Source organism: Barbus barbus (assembly GCF_936440315.1).
Source record: "Barbus barbus genome assembly, chromosome: 16".
Lineage (NCBI taxonomy): Eukaryota > Metazoa > Chordata > Actinopteri > Cypriniformes > Cyprinidae > Barbus > Barbus barbus.
Window position 1 is genome coordinate 3,603,919 of NC_136744.1, and position 18,456 is coordinate 3,622,374.

Below are 18,456 nucleotides of genomic sequence, written 5' to 3' on the forward strand. Positions count from 1 at the left end.
GTCAAAAATGATAGTCCCTCTGGTGCGACTCAAATGGAGTTTGGGGGCCTGGTTAGCACTGCCCAACCCATCACACTGTCTCATCAGGACAGTCAGACTATGTTACGCAACTTAGTTTCAGCTGCAATTCCACCAATTTCAGGGACTCCTGGGTTTTATGACATCCTTCATGGCTGTAAAACTGCTTGGATTGATGGATGTGAGATTGTTTCAGCACTGGCATCAAACTTGAGTCCCGAGTCAAACTTGGCGCCATGGCATGCGATATGTAGCTATCACACTGATATGTCACCGTACATTCAGCCCTTGGATGGACATAGTATTTCTATGGGCATGGGTCATTCTAGAAAAAGTGTCCAGCCATGTCCTTTTTGTCCCTGCATGGTACAAAGGACTGTACGGCTTTTGTGGGGCATTGAGTAGATTACGATGTTGCAAATGCACTTTTTACCCAGCACACAGTAGCTTGCCGACATCTGCACAGCAAAACTTTGTAACACAGCACAGTTTGTTATGCTATTTTCCATAGGGACCCCTAGTGTCAGTACATTGACAGATAGGGAACGTCTTGGTTACTGTTGTAACCTCCCTTTAATAATGGAGGGAACGAGATGATGTGTCCCTCGTACCGCAATACTAAACAACCCACTGAATGGCTCTTGGCTCCTCGGCAGAAACTTGAATGAGTAGATGCACACCATTTCCTTGTATGCCTGTATGTGTTGTGGAGTGGTGCATGCAAATTCCTCACCAATTTTCACTTGCCCTTTTACTTATTTATTTTTTAAAGTATCACAGGTGTTTGGGGCTCCCAAGTGCCTAGTGTGTCAGTACATTGACATGACAACTACTGTATAGTCAATAGTAACCAAGACATTATGTATGTTTCAGTGTGACTCATTATAACATTTATTTGTGTGAACAGGAGTGGTCTCCATCACATAACCTTAAAAGTCTGAAGAAAAAGCATCTTGCTGCACGAGAGGCCATGGCCAGACAGACCACCCTCGCTGATGCTGAGCAGAGCAGTGTGGAGTCCTCTGTTATCAGGTCTGATTTCCCAAAAAGGATGGCTGTCATCCTTTACTGATCATCTTGTTGTTCATTCTTCTTCAGAACACAAAAAGAGATTTTATGAATAATGAAAACAAATAATGACCAGGTCCTGTCAAGCTTCAAAATCTGCATTAAAGTAGCATAAAATTATTATATACAACTTTTCAATTATATTCCAAATCTTGTGAAGTACAGAGAGATTGATAATTAATTAGACTATTTATGAGCTTAACACTGAAATTTAATGAAAATCTTCCTCTCGGCTGCAGCTTAAATGTTATTTTTGCTTGTGCACATTTAAACTTGGTGCATGAAGTTGGATGGACTGCTTTTATTAAACTTTTTTTTGTGCTTTTTTCTTTTGAGTTCTAAATTTCCATTATTGTATAGAAAATGGTAGACAGTGCATTTTTCACCATTTCTCATTTTGTGTTCCATGAAGAAAGTGAGTAATTCAGGTTTATAGCATTTATAGCACACGTTTCTAGAACTGATTCACTAATCATCTGTAAATTGGTATGTTGTTACTGCACTTCAAATGCTTAGTGCTTTGTTACTAGGTGGTTTGTTTTTTAATCAAACAATACTCTGTTGTTTTCTGTCAGTCTGTTGCAGGATGCTGAGAGTAAATCTGAAATGAGTCAGGGCATATCAGCTCGAGAACACTTTGTGTTTACTGACACAGATGGTCAGGTCTATCACATCACCGTGGAAGGAAACACTGTAAAGGATGGGGCACGTATTCCACCTGATGTGAGTGTCCTTCATGTGTGTTTTGCATCCTGTGTACGAGTTGGTTTTTTATATATATATTTTTTTTTTTTGTTAAATTTTTTTTGTTAAAAGTTTAAAAGTAAACAAGCCTCAAATACAGGATTTACTTGCTCTGTCATACATGATCTTGAAATGTCTTGAAATGTACTTTTAGACTCACCAAATATGATGTTGATATGATTAAATCTCTAGGAGTGGTTTGTTAAAGTGAAATCATGGAAATGACACAAAAAAAAACAAAAAAACTGTATACTATACAGAGGTTGCGTTAGACTTTAATATTGTCCGTCATTTTGATGGACAGGGTCTTAAAAATTCCATCATAATCTTTTATTACCCATCGTTTAAATTTTCTTATTTTAATTATAATAACCCATTTAATTGCTTTCATTTTTGTTCACGTTTTCATTTTTAATAATGAACCTAAAGGACGAGCATATAGGCTTATGCATTTATTTATTTATGAAGAGAACAGATTAACAGAGACTGCATCACTTTTCATGTTCAACACACACCGCAGGGACAGCGGAAGACACTAAAAACAATAAGATATGCTAGTGCTGGGAAAAAAAAAAAACGATTTCTCTATTTTAATAGATTCTTATTTTTATGATCCAATATCTTTTCTTAACTCCCAATCAATGCTGTTTTCATTTGATGAATGTGTGCGTTGTTACTTTTGCTATGAAATACAGTCTCAGATTTCAAATTCTGTCCATTTTTATTAGGACATTCAAGCAACAAATACCGTTTTGGGGCTCTTTAATGTGGCGTGATTGCTGTAGACACCTCAGATCAAGCGATTCGCTTTACTAATACTCGCCTGTGCGTAATCAAAGGCATAGCAAAAGACTTTTATTTTTGTTCTGGAGACGATCGCGCTCTGCTGCCTCACTGGAGCACACTCGCCACCAACTGGACATGCCTAGGAATTACAGTTATAAATAACAATAGATCACCCTCAGTGTAATCTGCCAAAGCGACGGACGGCCTTCAGATTTTTCCGTCACTGCTAAAAAAATTCCATCAATGACGGAGAATTTTCTGTTAACGCGACCTCTGATACTATATGTCTTACAGGCAACAACTCTAATGTTGGTGTTAAATTTCATGAAATTGTAGGAATTCTAAAAGCATTAAAAACACCTGAAAAGAGTATTAACATTTGATGCATTACCATGACAACAGTATTTAAGATATCAAGAATTCTTTAGCAATTTCAAAGCCTGTTTTAAGTGACACACTTGTGAAGGTAAAATGATGCCTAAAAGATTTGCATGTGCAATGTAAGATTTGTAAAAGTGTACATAAGATAGCAAGCGTAAATAGAATTTGCGCTTTTTGCGAAGATTTATAATTGCGTAAATTGTGTTTCAAGTGTAAGAAAAAAAGAGATTTACTGACTTTTATAATTTTTTTTGTAAGTTTAATTCATGTATTGTGAAATCGCAGCCTTATACTAACACAAAACAAACATTATCTGTATTCTTCTGACTTCCAGTTTTCCACGCATATACTTTTGGCAAATTTTTTCACCAAAATACGTCCAAAAGCATTGCAAGCCTGTGGACAGCATTCTGCAAGTAAAACAACTGTGTCAAGAACTGCAAAACAGATTGACCGTGTAAAACTATTCTGTGTGAAAAAAAAAAACTGTTGCAAATGATTTCTTGTGTGCATAGGGCACAAAGTGTCCGAAACCATCTTTTAGCAAGCGTGTGAGGGCAAGGCAGTCAATACTCATATCTGATTGGTTCAATAAACACTTAAGATGGCAGAACACATCTTTATCTTCATTTGACTCAGCGTAGTTCTCAATATGTGCTTTAGAAGTGCTAATAAACAGCCAATTTGTTAATAATAGGCATGCTAATAAGCAAGTAGTTAATAGTGAAAATTGGTCCCTATACTAAAGTGTTACTATATATACAGTCAGGTCCATAAATATTGGGACATCGATACAATTCTAAAATTTTTGGCTCTATACACCACCACAATGGATTTCAAATGAAACTAACAAGATGTGCTTTAACTGCAGACTGTCAGCTTTAATTTGAGGGTATTTACATCCAATTCAGGTGAACGGTGTAGGAATTACAGTTTGCATATGTGCCTCCCACTTGTTAAGGGACCAAAAGTAATGGGACAATTGGCTTCTCAGCTGTTCCATGGCCAGGTGTGTGTTATTCCCTCATTATCCCAATTACAATGAGCAGATAAAAGGTCCAGAGTTCATTTCAAGTGTGCTATTTGCATTTGGAATCTGTTGCTGTCAAGATGAGATCCAAAGAGCTGTCACTATCAGTGAAGCAAGCCATCATTAGGCTGAAAAAACAAAACAAACCCATCAGAGAGATAGCAAAAACATTAGGCGTGGCCAAAACAACTGTTTGGAACAGTCTTAAAAAGAAGGAATGCACCGGTGAGCTCAGCAACACCAAAAGACCCGGAAGACCACGGAAAACAACTGTGGTGGATGACTGAAGAATTCTTTCCCTGGTGAAGAAAACACCCTTCACAACAGTTGGCCAGATCAAGAACACTCTCCAGGAGGTAGGTGTATGTGTGTCAAAGTCAACAATCAAGAGAAGACTTCAGCAGAGTGAATACAGAGGGTTCACCACAAGATGTAAACCATTGGTGAGCCTCAAAAACAGGAAGGCCAGATTAGAGTTTGCCAAACGACATCTAGAAAAGCCTTCACAGTTCTGGAACAACATCCTATGGACAGATGAGACCAAGATCAACTTGTACCAGAGTGATGGGAAGAGAAGAGTATGGAGAAGGAAAGGAACTGCTCATGATCCTAAGCATACCACCTCATCAGTGAAGCATGGTGGTGGTAGTGTCATGGCGTGGGCATGTATGGCTGCCAGTGGAACTGGTTCTCTTGTATTTATTGATGATGTGACTGCTGACAAAAGCAGCAGGATGAATTCTGAAGTGTTTCGGGCAATATTATCTGCTCATATTCAGCTAAATGCTTCAGAACTCACTGGACGGCGCTTCACAGTGCAGATGAACAATGACCCAAAGCATACAGCAAAAGCAACCAAAGAGTTTTTGAAGGGAAAGAAGTGGACTGTTATGCAATGGCCAAGTTAATCACCTGACCTGAATCCGATTGAGCATGCATTTCACTTGCTGAAGACAAAACTGAAGGGAAAATGCCCCAAGAACAAGCATGAACTGAAGACGGTTGCAGTAGAGGCCTGGCAGAGCATCACCAGGGATGAAACCCAGCGTCTGGTGATGTCTATGCGTTCCAGACTTCAGGCTGTAATTGACTGCAAAGGATTTGCAACCAAGTATTAAAAAGTGAAAGTTTGATTTATGATTATTATTCTGTCCCATTACTTTTGGTCCCTTAACAAGTGGGAGGCACATACGCAAACTGTTGTAATTCCTACACCGTTCATCTGGTTTGGCTGTAAATATCCTCAAATTAAAGCTGACAGTCTGCAGTTAAAACACAACTTGTTCATTTAATTTGAAATCCATTGTGGTGGTGAATAGAGCCAAACATTTTAGAATTGTGTCGATGTCCCAATATTTATGGACCTGACTGTGTATATATATATGTATGTATATGTATATATACACTATATATAAAATTATAATTTTTTATAATAATACGACTTTAAATGTGGTTTGTGTTGTCATGTGTTTCATTAGAACTATATACGAACCATATATGCGAACCATACTCGGAATTCGTGCTCTGCATTTTAAAGTGCACACACACAGCAGTAAACACATACACACCGTGAACACACACCCGGGGCAGTGGGCAGCCATTTATGCTGCGGCGCCTGGGGAGCAGTTGGGGGTTCGGTATCTTGCTCAAGGGCACCTCAGTCGTGGTATTGAGGGTGGAGAGAGCGCTGGACATTCACTCCCCCCACCTACTATCCCTGCCGGCCCGAGACTCGAACCCGCAACCTTTGGATTACAAGTCCGACTCTATCCATTAGGCCACGACTGTCTGCCTAATAATAATAAGGACAACAGTAATATGCTAATTAGTATCTTAGTAATTAGTAAGTAGTATGTTATGTTCTTTGTGCTGATAGCTCTGTCTGTCTGGATTCCAACTAACAGTTCCCTTGAATGTTTACAATAAAAACAGCCATCTATACTAACAGAAAATTTGGATTACGATGAAATTATCAACATCTTCGATTCAAAACCCAGACATAAGGATATATGGGTAGATTTTAGTCTGGCCCATCATGGCATTGTCATGCAGTATTTGCATTGTAATATTTGTGAGCAAGGGATTTTCTGGAATGTACTCCAAAACAATAGCACATTGGCGAGCAGTTTTTCCTCTCTTTTTCTGGCAGTCACTCCAGTGCTTATGTATTAGCAGAGTGTCAAAGGTTTCTATTTTCATTGTGTTTTTGCAGCGTTGAGCAATGTAGCCATTATCTGTTGATTTCTTGATCACAATAGCCAATTAGTTCATCAGAACCCATTCACCATTCAAAACGCCGTTTTTGTTCAGTGCTGAGTTCTGCTCACTTGCAGATCCTCTCATTATAACATTATAACAAAATATTGTTATATAAAAGTATAAAAAAAATGGTCAAGTCAATTGACAATTTTATTGAAACAATTGAAAGCTGAAAATTAGTTTGAAACAATCCTGTATTCTCAGTGTATTTATTTATCATTGTGAATGCTACATTTTCTCATTCTCGCATTTTGTGAGAAAGTCAAGGTTATATCCAAATAATACAAAATAATTCCTTAATACATAAACCTTTATTTTTTGCACTCTTGTAGCCTGTTTTGTCTTAAGAAGTAGCCATGTGTATAGAAGGCGAATTCTGTGTTTGCACATTTTGGACATCATGGGATATCCTTGATACAGCTGTACATACTCCTCTGTATGGATAAAAATTATTTTCTGACATTCCCTTGTAGTGTTTTGAGAGTATAACATTTGCAGTTTCAAACTTTTCTGATGAAAGAGGAGATGAAGAGAAAATTGCTCCCTTCTTTGTCCTCATTATCCTTTCATCTCCTGTGGGGCTTTTTTCACAGTGTACTTATTTCTGATCATTTGTTCAGATCTATTTTATTTTTATTTCACTGTGCCTATTTTGTGTTCATAAGCAGCCCGTTTCTCTCTTCAGCATAACCAGTAAATCAGGATCTAATATTCTTGATTATCAGTGTCTTTTTTTCTGTTCATCTATTCTTTTAATTTGTTGCATCACTTCTCTGAATGTTCGAGATGCTTGCTTAACTTTTTTTTATGCAAAACAGTTGTTCAGTATGCAATTTTTGACATTTTGAACATTAGTTTGTTACTTTGTTGTCATTGCAGTGACCTTGCTTTATTCCATGTTTGCATCAAGTTGTCATCTTTTCAATAAATATGGTTATTGGTTATATGGTGCTGTGGCATCCATGTTATAAGCAGTTTTTGCACAGTGTCTCTTACTGGTCAAGAGATGAACACTGAACGGTTTATATATATATATATATATATATATATATATATATATATATATATATATATATATATATATATATACCCAAGGAATCTAATAAGATCAGTCTCATGCCAATAGGCAAAACTAATAAATCATTATCATTTTGATGACCAGGTGGCACTGTCTCCAAACTTTACCTCAGGGCATGGTGCCAATGATACATACTGTCTTTTGTAATTAAATTCTTCTTCTTGTTTGTGTTTTTTTTTTTTGTAATGAGAAACTTTTAAAGGGTTAACACTCACAATAGTGGACATATAAATCTGATATCGCCTTGAGCAGTCTTGTGATTTTCGGTCCAACATGCACATATACACACACACACATAAATATATATATAACAGTACATAAATATATAATAAAACAAGAAGAAGAATTTAATTACAAAAGACATCATTGGCACCATGCCCTGAGGTAAAGTTTGGAGACAGTGCCACCTGGTCATCAAAATGATAATGATTTATTAGTTTTGCCTATTGGCATGATGAGACTGATCTTATTAGATTCCTTGGGTCATGCCAAGAACATCATTACCTATTATACTATATTTGACTGAGCTTGCTGAATTTTGTTGAAATCTACTCTTATGTTCTTGGTCAAATTTTCACAAAATTTGTTTGTATCTAGTGTTACTAAACCGATGTCCAATTATAGAAAATGCTTACATGTCAGGAAAAATTATGGTATCCTGCTCATTTTTAGTAATAATAAACAGAGTATTTCCAAGAGGATCCTTGCACCATATCAAATAGCAAATGTCTATGACAACTGATAGTATCACATATCATATTCTGATTGTCTGATTATCACATATTAGCAGTGTCCTATGTGTGCAAGAAACTTAAGCATTTCTACTCTCTTCCAGGGCAGTATGGGAAGCATTTCCTGTATTGCATGGAAAGGAGACACCCTAGTTCTGGGAGATGTAGATGGAAACCTCAATTTTTGGGACCTAAAGGCTCGTCTTTCAAGGTACAAATGTTTATTACTAAAGACTCAGCAAGGAAAATGTGTCCCCATGCATGTTTGTGTGCAAACTGATTTAATTCCAAAACTCTGTAAACTACTGTATACGACAGCATCCTAACTGAAATGAAACCTAAAAAAGGACAGAGCTGGAAATATATGACTATGTGAATCCCATATTTGAGTTGCTTTTAGTTTGTTTTTAAAATGTCAGATTTGTTTGCATATTTCAGGGCTGTACCTACACACCGTGGGTGGGTGAAGAAGATTCGTTTTGCTCCTGGGAAAGGCAACCAAAAACTCTTGGTGATGTACACAGATGGAGCTGAGGTCTGGGATACCAAAGAGGTGTGTATTTACTTTTTTATTGATTGATTGATTGATTGATTGATGGATGGATGGATGGATGGATGGATGGATGGATGGATGGATGGATTGATTGATTGATTGATTGATTGATTGATTGATTGATTGATTGATTGATTGATTGATTGATTGATTGATTGATTGATTGATGGATGGATGGATGGATGGATGGATGGATGGATGGATGGATGGATGGATGGATGGATGGATGGATGGATGGATGGATGGATGGATGGATGGATGGATGGATGGATGGATGGATGGATGGATGGATGGATGGATGGATTGGTTGATCGATCGATCGATCGGTCGGTCGGTCGGTCGGTCGGTCGAATGATTAATACATTGATTGAGCCAGAAATGGTTCAGCTAATGCACATGCATACATTTCAGCGCAATAAGACAAGGCAGTGCCTTAAACAGATGAAAAAATGAAAAGTAGCCTGTGATTTTCTCACCCTCAAGCCATCCTAGATGTATATGACTTTCTTCTTTCAGACTAATACAATCGAAGTTATGTTAAAAAATGTCCTTTCTCTTCCAATCTTTATAATGGCCTAGACTTTAACCCGCCGGCGATACCAGCTCGGTTTTTTTAAGATCAGTGCAAAAGACACTAAAAATACTCTGTTGATTTTGGTCACACAGATAAGTGTTATACATCAATCGAAACTGTTAAATGTCAAATTTTTTTTGTGTACACTCACGATTACAAAACTTTGTGATTTTGGGGAAAAAAAGAAAACCAACCGGGTGCGCTCTCTGTCTTTTCCATCTCCGCGATCTGTTTTCAGTAACGCGTCACTAAAATGAAGTGTAACTCAGCAAATACTCAACACAGAAACATGAGAGTTCTCTCTATAGAAAGCCTGAAGTGTCTACCACTGAACTTCGCTGTGGAAACCAGGCACTTACTTTAATCCTCCTCTAGCAAAACCACAACATTTTGGATCTAACAGCATCCAAAATGTTGTGGTTTTGCTAGAGGAGGATTAAAGTAAGTGCCTGGTTTCCACAGCGAAGTTCAGTGGTAGTAAAGCTCTTCTATAGGGATGTGTGCTGAAGGTGTGAGAGAGTTGTGCTTTATCAATGCTGTCATTGATTTACACACCACTGTGTGATGGAATAAAAAAACTTGAAACAGAAAATGCTACCCTCTTCTCATTTCCTGGGTTGTTGAGCATTTTTTGTTGAATCACTGTCATGATTCAACAGGGCTGCAGAATATTTGGAGAAAGGTGTTTCCCCATAGCATCTTGTCCCCTCATCTCAGGGAACCAAGGTTGCAAAATTAACCAGTATGATCACAGTTTCCGCTGACCAAAATTTTGGGGTGAATTGGTTAACTTGTAACTGAAGTAACTTCAGGTGAAGCAAGCATGCAAATTGAAAAAAAACAATATGCAAAATGCATTTCCATCTGCTGAGTTTCAGTCATTCTCAAAAGTCAATATTACTATAATAACATTTTGCCCTGTCAAGGTATATTCTTGACTGCACATTTTCCCATACATGTAGTCAACAAATAGCCATTAAGGCATGTATATTGTCTACACTTTCCCGAAATGTGACCCTGGACCACAAAAATATAAATAAATAAAGTCTCAAGTCGCACTGGTATATTTGTAGCAATATCCAGCAAGACATTGTATGGGTCAAAATTATAGATTTTTCTTTTATGCCAAAAATCATTATGATATTAAGTAAAGATCATGTTCAATGAAGATATTTTGTAAATTTTCTACCATAAATATATCAAAAATCTATTTTTGTTTAGTAATATGCATTGCTAAGGAATTCATTTGGACAACTTTAAAGGAGATTTTCTCAGTATTTTGATTTTTTGCATCCTCAGATTACAGATTATCAAATAGTTGTATCACAGTCATAAATATTTTCCTATTCTAACAAACTATACATCAATTGAAAGCTTATTTATTCAGTTTTCAGATGATGTATAAATCTCAATTTCAAAAAATTTACCCTTATGGTCCAGGGCCACAAATATCCTCTATATATCACAGTTCTGAATGAATCAACTAACTTTACACAAATGGATTGACACATATGCACACATATATGTATAATAATGCAGAAATCTGAACTTTAAATTGAGCATTAATGTCCTAAACTTGGTCAATTCCTCATGGGCCAGAGCCCCAGAACTTGGTGTGTTCTGTTACTGTCTTTCTGGAAAGACCGTGAGACAGTCAGATCGTGAGGTATCTTTTAGTGTCTCTTTCCTCACAGGCTAGAGACTCAGAACGCTGTTGACCTGTTAAAGTCTCTCTAGTATGGAAACAACATTGGTAATCTGTTACTATCTCACCTTAGCAGGCTAGAGTTCCCATAAATATCCTAACATCATTTATGCAACTGTAACTGCAGTATAAATGCATTTGTGGCATCTCTGACCTGCATTAAACAGTGTGTGTATATATATATATATATATATATATATATATATATATATATATATATATATATATATATATATGTATGTGTGTATATATATATGTGTGTATATATATATATATATATATATATATATATACACTTAATGCCACTTCAGTTGAAGCTTCTGTGCCACTTCTGCTGTACTAAGATGAATTGTTTATGCATTGGTTTAATTTTATTGGCATCATCATCCCTCTAGTGCCTCATTATCAATAAAAATGCATTTACTGAGTGAATTTAAGAGTTTACATGGAAGATCATCTTCTTTATGAAGGTTATAAAATTTGCCCTTATGAAGATTATAAGAGAAAAAATATGGCTGTAAGGAAAAGTTCATTACTGTCGCTAGGTAAAGATTTATTTATTTATTTTATTAATTCATTTATTTATTCATTTATCCTGACTTCACTGAATCCTGCAATGTGTTCTCCTTTTTGGTGTTATAGAAATGGCTTTCTTTAAAGACTATACTGTCACGTACTTCTACAGGTGCAGATGGTGAGCAGCATCAGAGTGGGGCGGAATGTGACTTATAGGATTCTGGATATTGACTGGTGTACATCAGATAAAGTAGTACTGGCATCAGATGATGGCTGCGTGAGAGTGCTGGAGATGGCCATGAAGTCTGCCAGTTATAGAATGGATGAGCAGGACCTGACAGGTCAGTCTTTAAAAAGTTTTTAGTTTAAAAGCTGTGTTGTGTAAACACCTAATAATGCCAAATGTTGTGTTTCAGGGTTTGTGTACAACAGTTATAATTAGTTTAAAGTAAGACTGGAACTTTTTGGTTTAAAATGCAGGTTATACTTTATTTTGATAGTCCACTTTAGACATTCTACTAACTATAAGTAACTTTGTAACTACATGTCAACTAATTCTCATTAATTTGCAACTACATGTCTACTAACTCTCAGAGTATACTGTTAGGTTAGGTTTAGGTTAGTAGAAAAGTTTCTGATAGTCAGTATGTTGTATGTTGTGGACCCATCAAAATAATTCATCAAAATACCATTTGGGTATCTGATAAATGTGTTGAGGGCTGTATTCATCCTTGTGCTTATATGTGCATAAAGTATGCTTCGACTTTACATGTGATTTTTTTCCAGTGATATATCTTTAGTGGGTCCTTCCATCATGTCAGACTTGGTGGTGTACAGTAGACTTTTATGGTGTATGTATGTAAGTTCCTGTCTCTGTTTCAGATCCAGTGTGGTGTCCCTATCTTCTATTGCCACGTGCTGCTCTCACACTGAAGGCCTTTCTGCTACTGCAGCCATGGTCCGACACATTCACTATGGACATCACTCATGTGTATGTGACAGCTTCATTATTTTTTCACATCTGTATCCATTCAAAAGTCATTCACAGCACATTTTACTCTAGTCTGTTGTGATAGTTACGTCTTTGCTCGTATCACTGACAAAATCTGACCTTTATGCCTATTTCACACATATTCTGTTTGCTTGTAATAAAGTTTTAAAAGCAAAAGAAAAGGCATGAGAGCTGAATGTTTTTGTCAGTGGTATATTTTAATTTAAAATGTTTATGATAGCCTTCTTTTAACGTAAAAAAGTAGGCTATTCTGTTTAAATGTGTTGCCACTTGCTTGAGCAACTTAATATACAAATCTAGAAGTCAAATGCATTGACTAATACGTTGTTTATATTTATTGAGTTTAAACGTGAATATTTCTATGAAAGATTGTATTACTGTACTGCGATAAAAGTGGATCACAATGCTGAAAAAGCATTTTTAGTAACGTTTGGGATAAAGGTTGTGTTTGTGGTAAACAGTCGCGGATCAGGAGAGGACTGCAAATGCATCCTGTGTGAAAGCAAAATGAGTCCATGCTGCTTCTGCACCACATACGAACCGCACATGGACTGTATACACACTGCAAACGGAGTATGTGTGAAACAGGCGTTAGACACAAAGGTTTTATTCCTTATGTCTTAAAATGAAAAGATATGTGGGAAACGAAAGGCCAAGTTTAAAAAAAGTCTCCATTTTTGAACAGACTTGTTATAGGTACCAGTACTTTATTTTTGGTACTCGATGATTTCATCAATGTTTAAGTACAGTACAGTGGGGTTGATGGTTTGAGCCCATTTATTTTCATGAATTCTTACCCCTGGGGCCTTTACCATGAAGCCGGATTAGCTGGCAAGCCAGGTAAATTTCAGTTATTTTGCACATATCCTGGGTTTTAGGTACCATGAAAGTGGCTTGGCATTTAGTGGCGTTCATTGCCATAGTAACTTACACTGCACAGTTAACCTGCTCCAGGGCAGGTTATGTTCTGGGTTAGAGATCTCAAACTGAAATTGAACCAATCAGATGTGAGCAAAGTTACACGTCTGACGCAAAAAAAAGAAAGAAAAAAAAGTAAATGAAAAAAATTGCCTGGCTTTAATGATTATTACTATTTGCCCATGATTTATATAATTATAATATGAATATATTTGTATTAATCCATTACACACAAGCAATTTTAGTTTAACAATTATTATAAAGCATTTAGTTTCAATGTAAGTACAATAAATAAGCGGTAGATAACGCTTTATAAATGGCTACGTGTGACCTTACACGTTCAAGTCATCGCTATATATTATCAACTATAGTAAACCAACTTCAGAAGTTTCATTTGTGACTGCATTAATAGAGCGAGACAATTTTTTTATTTGACCTATTTCATGGACAAGTACTTCAATGTAAATGCGTTTAAATTCCTTATATTCTTTAATCTCTTATCCTTTAACAAAAGAGTTTTGAATCTCGCTGACTGTCTCTCGCGGGAAGTGAATCACACTTGCTTTGTGTTGCAAGGCACGTGATTGGCTGTTCGCTACTGATATCACACATCCATGTGCACGCGCTCCACAAACTCAGGATCTAAGCCTGAGTTGACAAAGAAAGTTGATGATCAGCATCATGGTACCAATAAAGCTGGATTGGAGTGGTTTGGTTTTGACAACTTGAAACTAATCCTGCAACTCTGAATTTGTTCATCTACCATCATGGCACAGGCCCCTGTTTATAACATCAAATACAGGACGCAATAACTGATCACCAAGGCATTATAAAATAAAAATATATTATTTACTTTTTTTTTTAGTATAACAATATATTGGGTAAGATACACCCAAGATAGGAAGCAAATCGTTGACTTAATTGACCCTTCTCAAAGACCCGCCTCCCTTAGTTACTGTTGCTAAGTCCGACAAGCCATGCGGCTCTCACGCCTTACATCATGTTCTCACGCAATGAAAAATGCATTGCGGAGGAAAGAGGAAACTGACAACGCGCCGACAGACAAGACAGAGCAGGTTACTTCTGGTTGGAAACAAAGTCTCAGCTTTCAAGTTTTGTCATTTTTTATGAAATTCAAACAATAAATACTATTTTATTGCTCTTTAATGTGTCATGTATGTAACACTTGTAACACTTATGTAATACATTTAGTTTTTAGACATTTAGTTTTCAGTCATGCTCATATAACAGTATATTTTTTTATTAATTGACCCTTCTCAGGGAGCTTGATTGACAGGTGATCTGACCAATCATAATGCCGAATCCGCCATTTTGTCCAACAAACAAATCAGACAAGAATTTGAATTTGAATTTATTTATTTGATCAGGGACAATGCACAAAAAACATTAGTCTAAAAAAGAAGAGATGTCATGTGCCAGGTTATAGCAAAAAATGCTAATTTCCACCCGCAGTCCCTGGACAGGTTGATGTTATACTTACACAAATTCATAAAATATATACAAAATAATACATGGAAGCATTACTTCACTCACATCATAAAAATACTCTCCACTTCAGGAATCTATCACTCACTCACTCACTCACAATTTACACCATTCATATCACAGTCATTCAGTGTGTACAGGTTTGCTTTAATAATAACCACTGTTTGGTCAGGCGTGTAAAAGTACTATAGTTTGTACATGAAATAATTTCGTTTGGAAGAGTATTCCAAAGGCTCACTGCTTTATAAGAGAACGCTTGTTGGCCATATGTGGTTCTACGTCTGGGAACACTGCACTCTCCTCTAACTGTCGACCGTGTGGCTCTAGAAATTTTCTCCGAATTTAGTGTGACAAATTTTCTCAAAGGGGGAGCAGCGATGTTATGGATAATTTTACATAGAGCAGAAATTTGATTATATTTAATGAGGTTTTCAAAACTCAATATGTTGTATTTACTTTGTATTTTACAATGATGGTACTGGCGAGGCTTTTTATCATGAATTTTTATGGCCCTTTTATATAATGATTCAAGTAATTTTAACGTTGTTTTACACGCCTGAGACCAACTAGACATGCAATACAGAAGATGTGGGACAATCATAGTATTAAGATATATATTTGAGGCTTCCATAGTTAATGAATTTCTGATATGTTTATAGTTCATCAAATTAAATTTCAATTTATTACCAAGTTTTTTATGTGACTTTTAAAACCAAGGTTCGAATCAAGTATCAGACCTAAATATTTTGTTTCATTTACATTTTAAATTTTTTGTCCATTAACTTGAATTTCTTGAGTTAGTTGTAATTTACGTTTATTTTAAAAAAAACATTGAAACCGTTTTATCTACGTTTAAAGTCAGACAGGACGTCTGCAACCATTCTGCAACTTTTTGCATCTCTTTTGATAATTTGTCAGCAACCTCCAGCTCGTTTTCCCCAGAAGTGAAGATCACCGTGTCATCAGCGTACATGATTACGTCAACGTCCGAACACACTCTAGGGTGGTCATTTATATAGATGCTAAAAAGCAAGGGTCCCAAAATGGACCCTTGCGGTACTCCCATCGAGGTGGCTCTAAACGCAGATTGGATGTTATTCACTTGTACACACTGATGTCGGTCACTCAAATAAGATCTTATCCAGTTTTGGGTGTGCTCTGAGAGACTATATTGTTTTAATTTACTGTAAAGTATCTGGTGATTGACAGTATGAAAAGCTTTACGCAGATCAAGGAAGACTGCTCCCACCACCCTTCCCTGATCCACATATGTCCTGATAGTTTCCAGGAAGTAGCAACAGGCAGAGTCTGTTGAGTATTTCCGTCTGAAACCAAATTGCATTGGATTTAAGAGAGCTTGTGAGTCAAAGTGGGTAGATTACTGCTGCGTTCAAGTCCTCCTGGGATGCTCGTAGGTACGAGCTAGTAAGTCGCCATGTTTCTCATTGACACGCCCCCAACTCGTACAGATAGTTGTTTAAAGAAAATCCTGAGCTCCCCACTGGTGATTACGACTTTGTGGTGGCATTCATGTGCATTTAGCTCATAAATATGAACTGTTAGACATGACCTGAATGCACCATACCTTCGGTGAACTTAATCTTGAAAAATTGTGTGTATTGACATCGTTCCGCAGTTGAAATAAAATATGTTCTGATTCATGTTTATTTCATGTAAATATGAAAAGACGATCGTTTCACGTGCTTCTTGAACTGCGCTGCTGCAGCGATCTAAAGAGCCACAAAACGGTATTTATTGTTTAAATTTCTTAAAAAATGACAATTTGAAAGCTGAGACCTTGTTTCGTACCAGAAGTAGCCTGCTCTGTTCTGTCTCTCGGCGTGTTGTCAGTTTCCTCTTAACCCTGCAATGTATTTTTTACTGCGTGAGAAAAGTTGTGACGTATTGTCAAGTATGGTGACCCATACTCGAAATTGGTGCTCTGCGTTTAACCCATCCAAGTACACACACACAGCAGTGAGTAGTGAACAAATGCACACACACCCCGTGAACACACACCCGGAGCAGTGGCGCCCGGGGAGCAGTTGGGGGTTCGGTGCCTCAGTCGTGGTATTGAGGGTGGAGAGAGCGCTGGACATTCCCTTCCCCCAAGTACAATTCCTGCCGGCCGGCCGGGGGCTCGAACTCGCAACCTTTTGATTACGAGTCCGACTCTCTAACCATTAGGCCACGACTTCCCCCGAGAACATGTGTAGTGTGAGAACGACATGGCTTGTCGGACATAGCAACAGTAACTAAGGAGGGACAGGTTTTTGCGAAGGGCCAGTTGTTTGCCCTTTTAGTGATATGAAGCAGGCACGACTGTGCAAAGACAAAATATTTTATTAATTATTAAGGAATCTTCAATCAATCGATGAATGAGATTTTAGAAGTCTACAATTTAGATATAAAGTAATGACCTGGCCAAAAATTAAAATTCACTCATTATTTTCTCACTCTAATGTCTTATGTGGTCTGTCATACTTGAAAAAGACAAAATATCATAAAATTTGCCCTATTTCATGAGCCATGATCACGGCAGTGATTAACATGTCTCTTATGTTGTTTTGCAACAGTTCTTTTAACCTTAACTGAAGCGGTGCATAGCTTTTTACTTCTCAAACGCACCCATGTCTGAATTCCAGTATGACAATACCAAGATTCACCCAGATCAATTTGTGAAATAGTTGTTCAGTGTGCATGAGGAATAATTTTCTTGTGAATTGGCCACAAAAGTGTCCTGAGCTTAACCTTATTGAAAGTCTTTAGAATGTGCTAGAGTCAACTTTATAGAGTGGTTTGACTCTCCCATTGTCAATACAAGATCTCAAGCAAAAATGAATGCAACTCTTGATGATAATAAATGCTGTTATGTTGCATGACATTGTCCAAACAATGCCACAATGAATGAACAATATAATCAAAGCTAAAGTTGGTCCAACAAAATATTGTGCAACATTTTTTGGACAGGCCATGTAAAGCTGAATCCAGCACATCCCAATAGCATATTTAAATATTGCTCCTTTTGTGTAAAACTTGTGCACAAGCTAGTTATTTCAGCATGGTTATAGTTTGTTTCATCACATCTGTTATCACATGTAACTCTCTCAAAATACTTTTTGACATAAGAGATTGAAAATTATTATATTCTTGTTTTGAAGAAAAAGAAATATAGAGGGTCAAGTGTTTTTTTAAAGAAAATAAATAATAGAAAATAGAATTAGAATAGAGAGTACTAGAGTTAGAGGGTCAAATAAAAATGTAAAAGATGTATTTTTAGCCGTTTCTTGAAGATGGCTAAGGACTCAGCTGCTCCGATTGAGTTGAGCAGGTCATTCCATCAGGAGGGAGCAGTTAATGAAAAAGTCTGTGAAAGTGACACTGTGCCTTTTTGGGATGGCACTATAATGCATCGTTCACTTGCAGAACGCAAGCGTCAGTTTTGTAAAGTTAGTGAATTTTATTTTGATCTATTCCTATCATACTTACAGTAGGTAGTAAAACAAAATGCCTAGTACCTACCGTGTGGGCTGTACAATTGAACAGACAAAAGATAAACTGGTGACTTGTATTTTGT

General features: G+C 36.9%; 1 protein-coding gene across 1 annotated transcript in view; it reads left to right on the plus strand.

The window, feature by feature from the left end:
* The window catches only part of LOC306882667 (WD repeat-containing protein 11-like), a 133,191-nt gene that overhangs the window by 66,098 nt on the left and 48,637 nt on the right, over nucleotides 1-18,456 (plus strand). Inside the window, exons 15-20 of the mRNA XM_079437474.1 lie at nucleotides 926-1,050; nucleotides 1,662-1,809; nucleotides 8,200-8,306; nucleotides 8,534-8,648; nucleotides 11,613-11,784; nucleotides 12,326-12,434. Of these exons, the coding sequence (XP_079293600.1) occupies nucleotides 926-1,050; nucleotides 1,662-1,809; nucleotides 8,200-8,306; nucleotides 8,534-8,648; nucleotides 11,613-11,784; nucleotides 12,326-12,434 (776 nt within the window). The remainder of the gene's footprint in view (nucleotides 1-925; nucleotides 1,051-1,661; nucleotides 1,810-8,199; nucleotides 8,307-8,533; nucleotides 8,649-11,612; nucleotides 11,785-12,325; nucleotides 12,435-18,456) is intronic.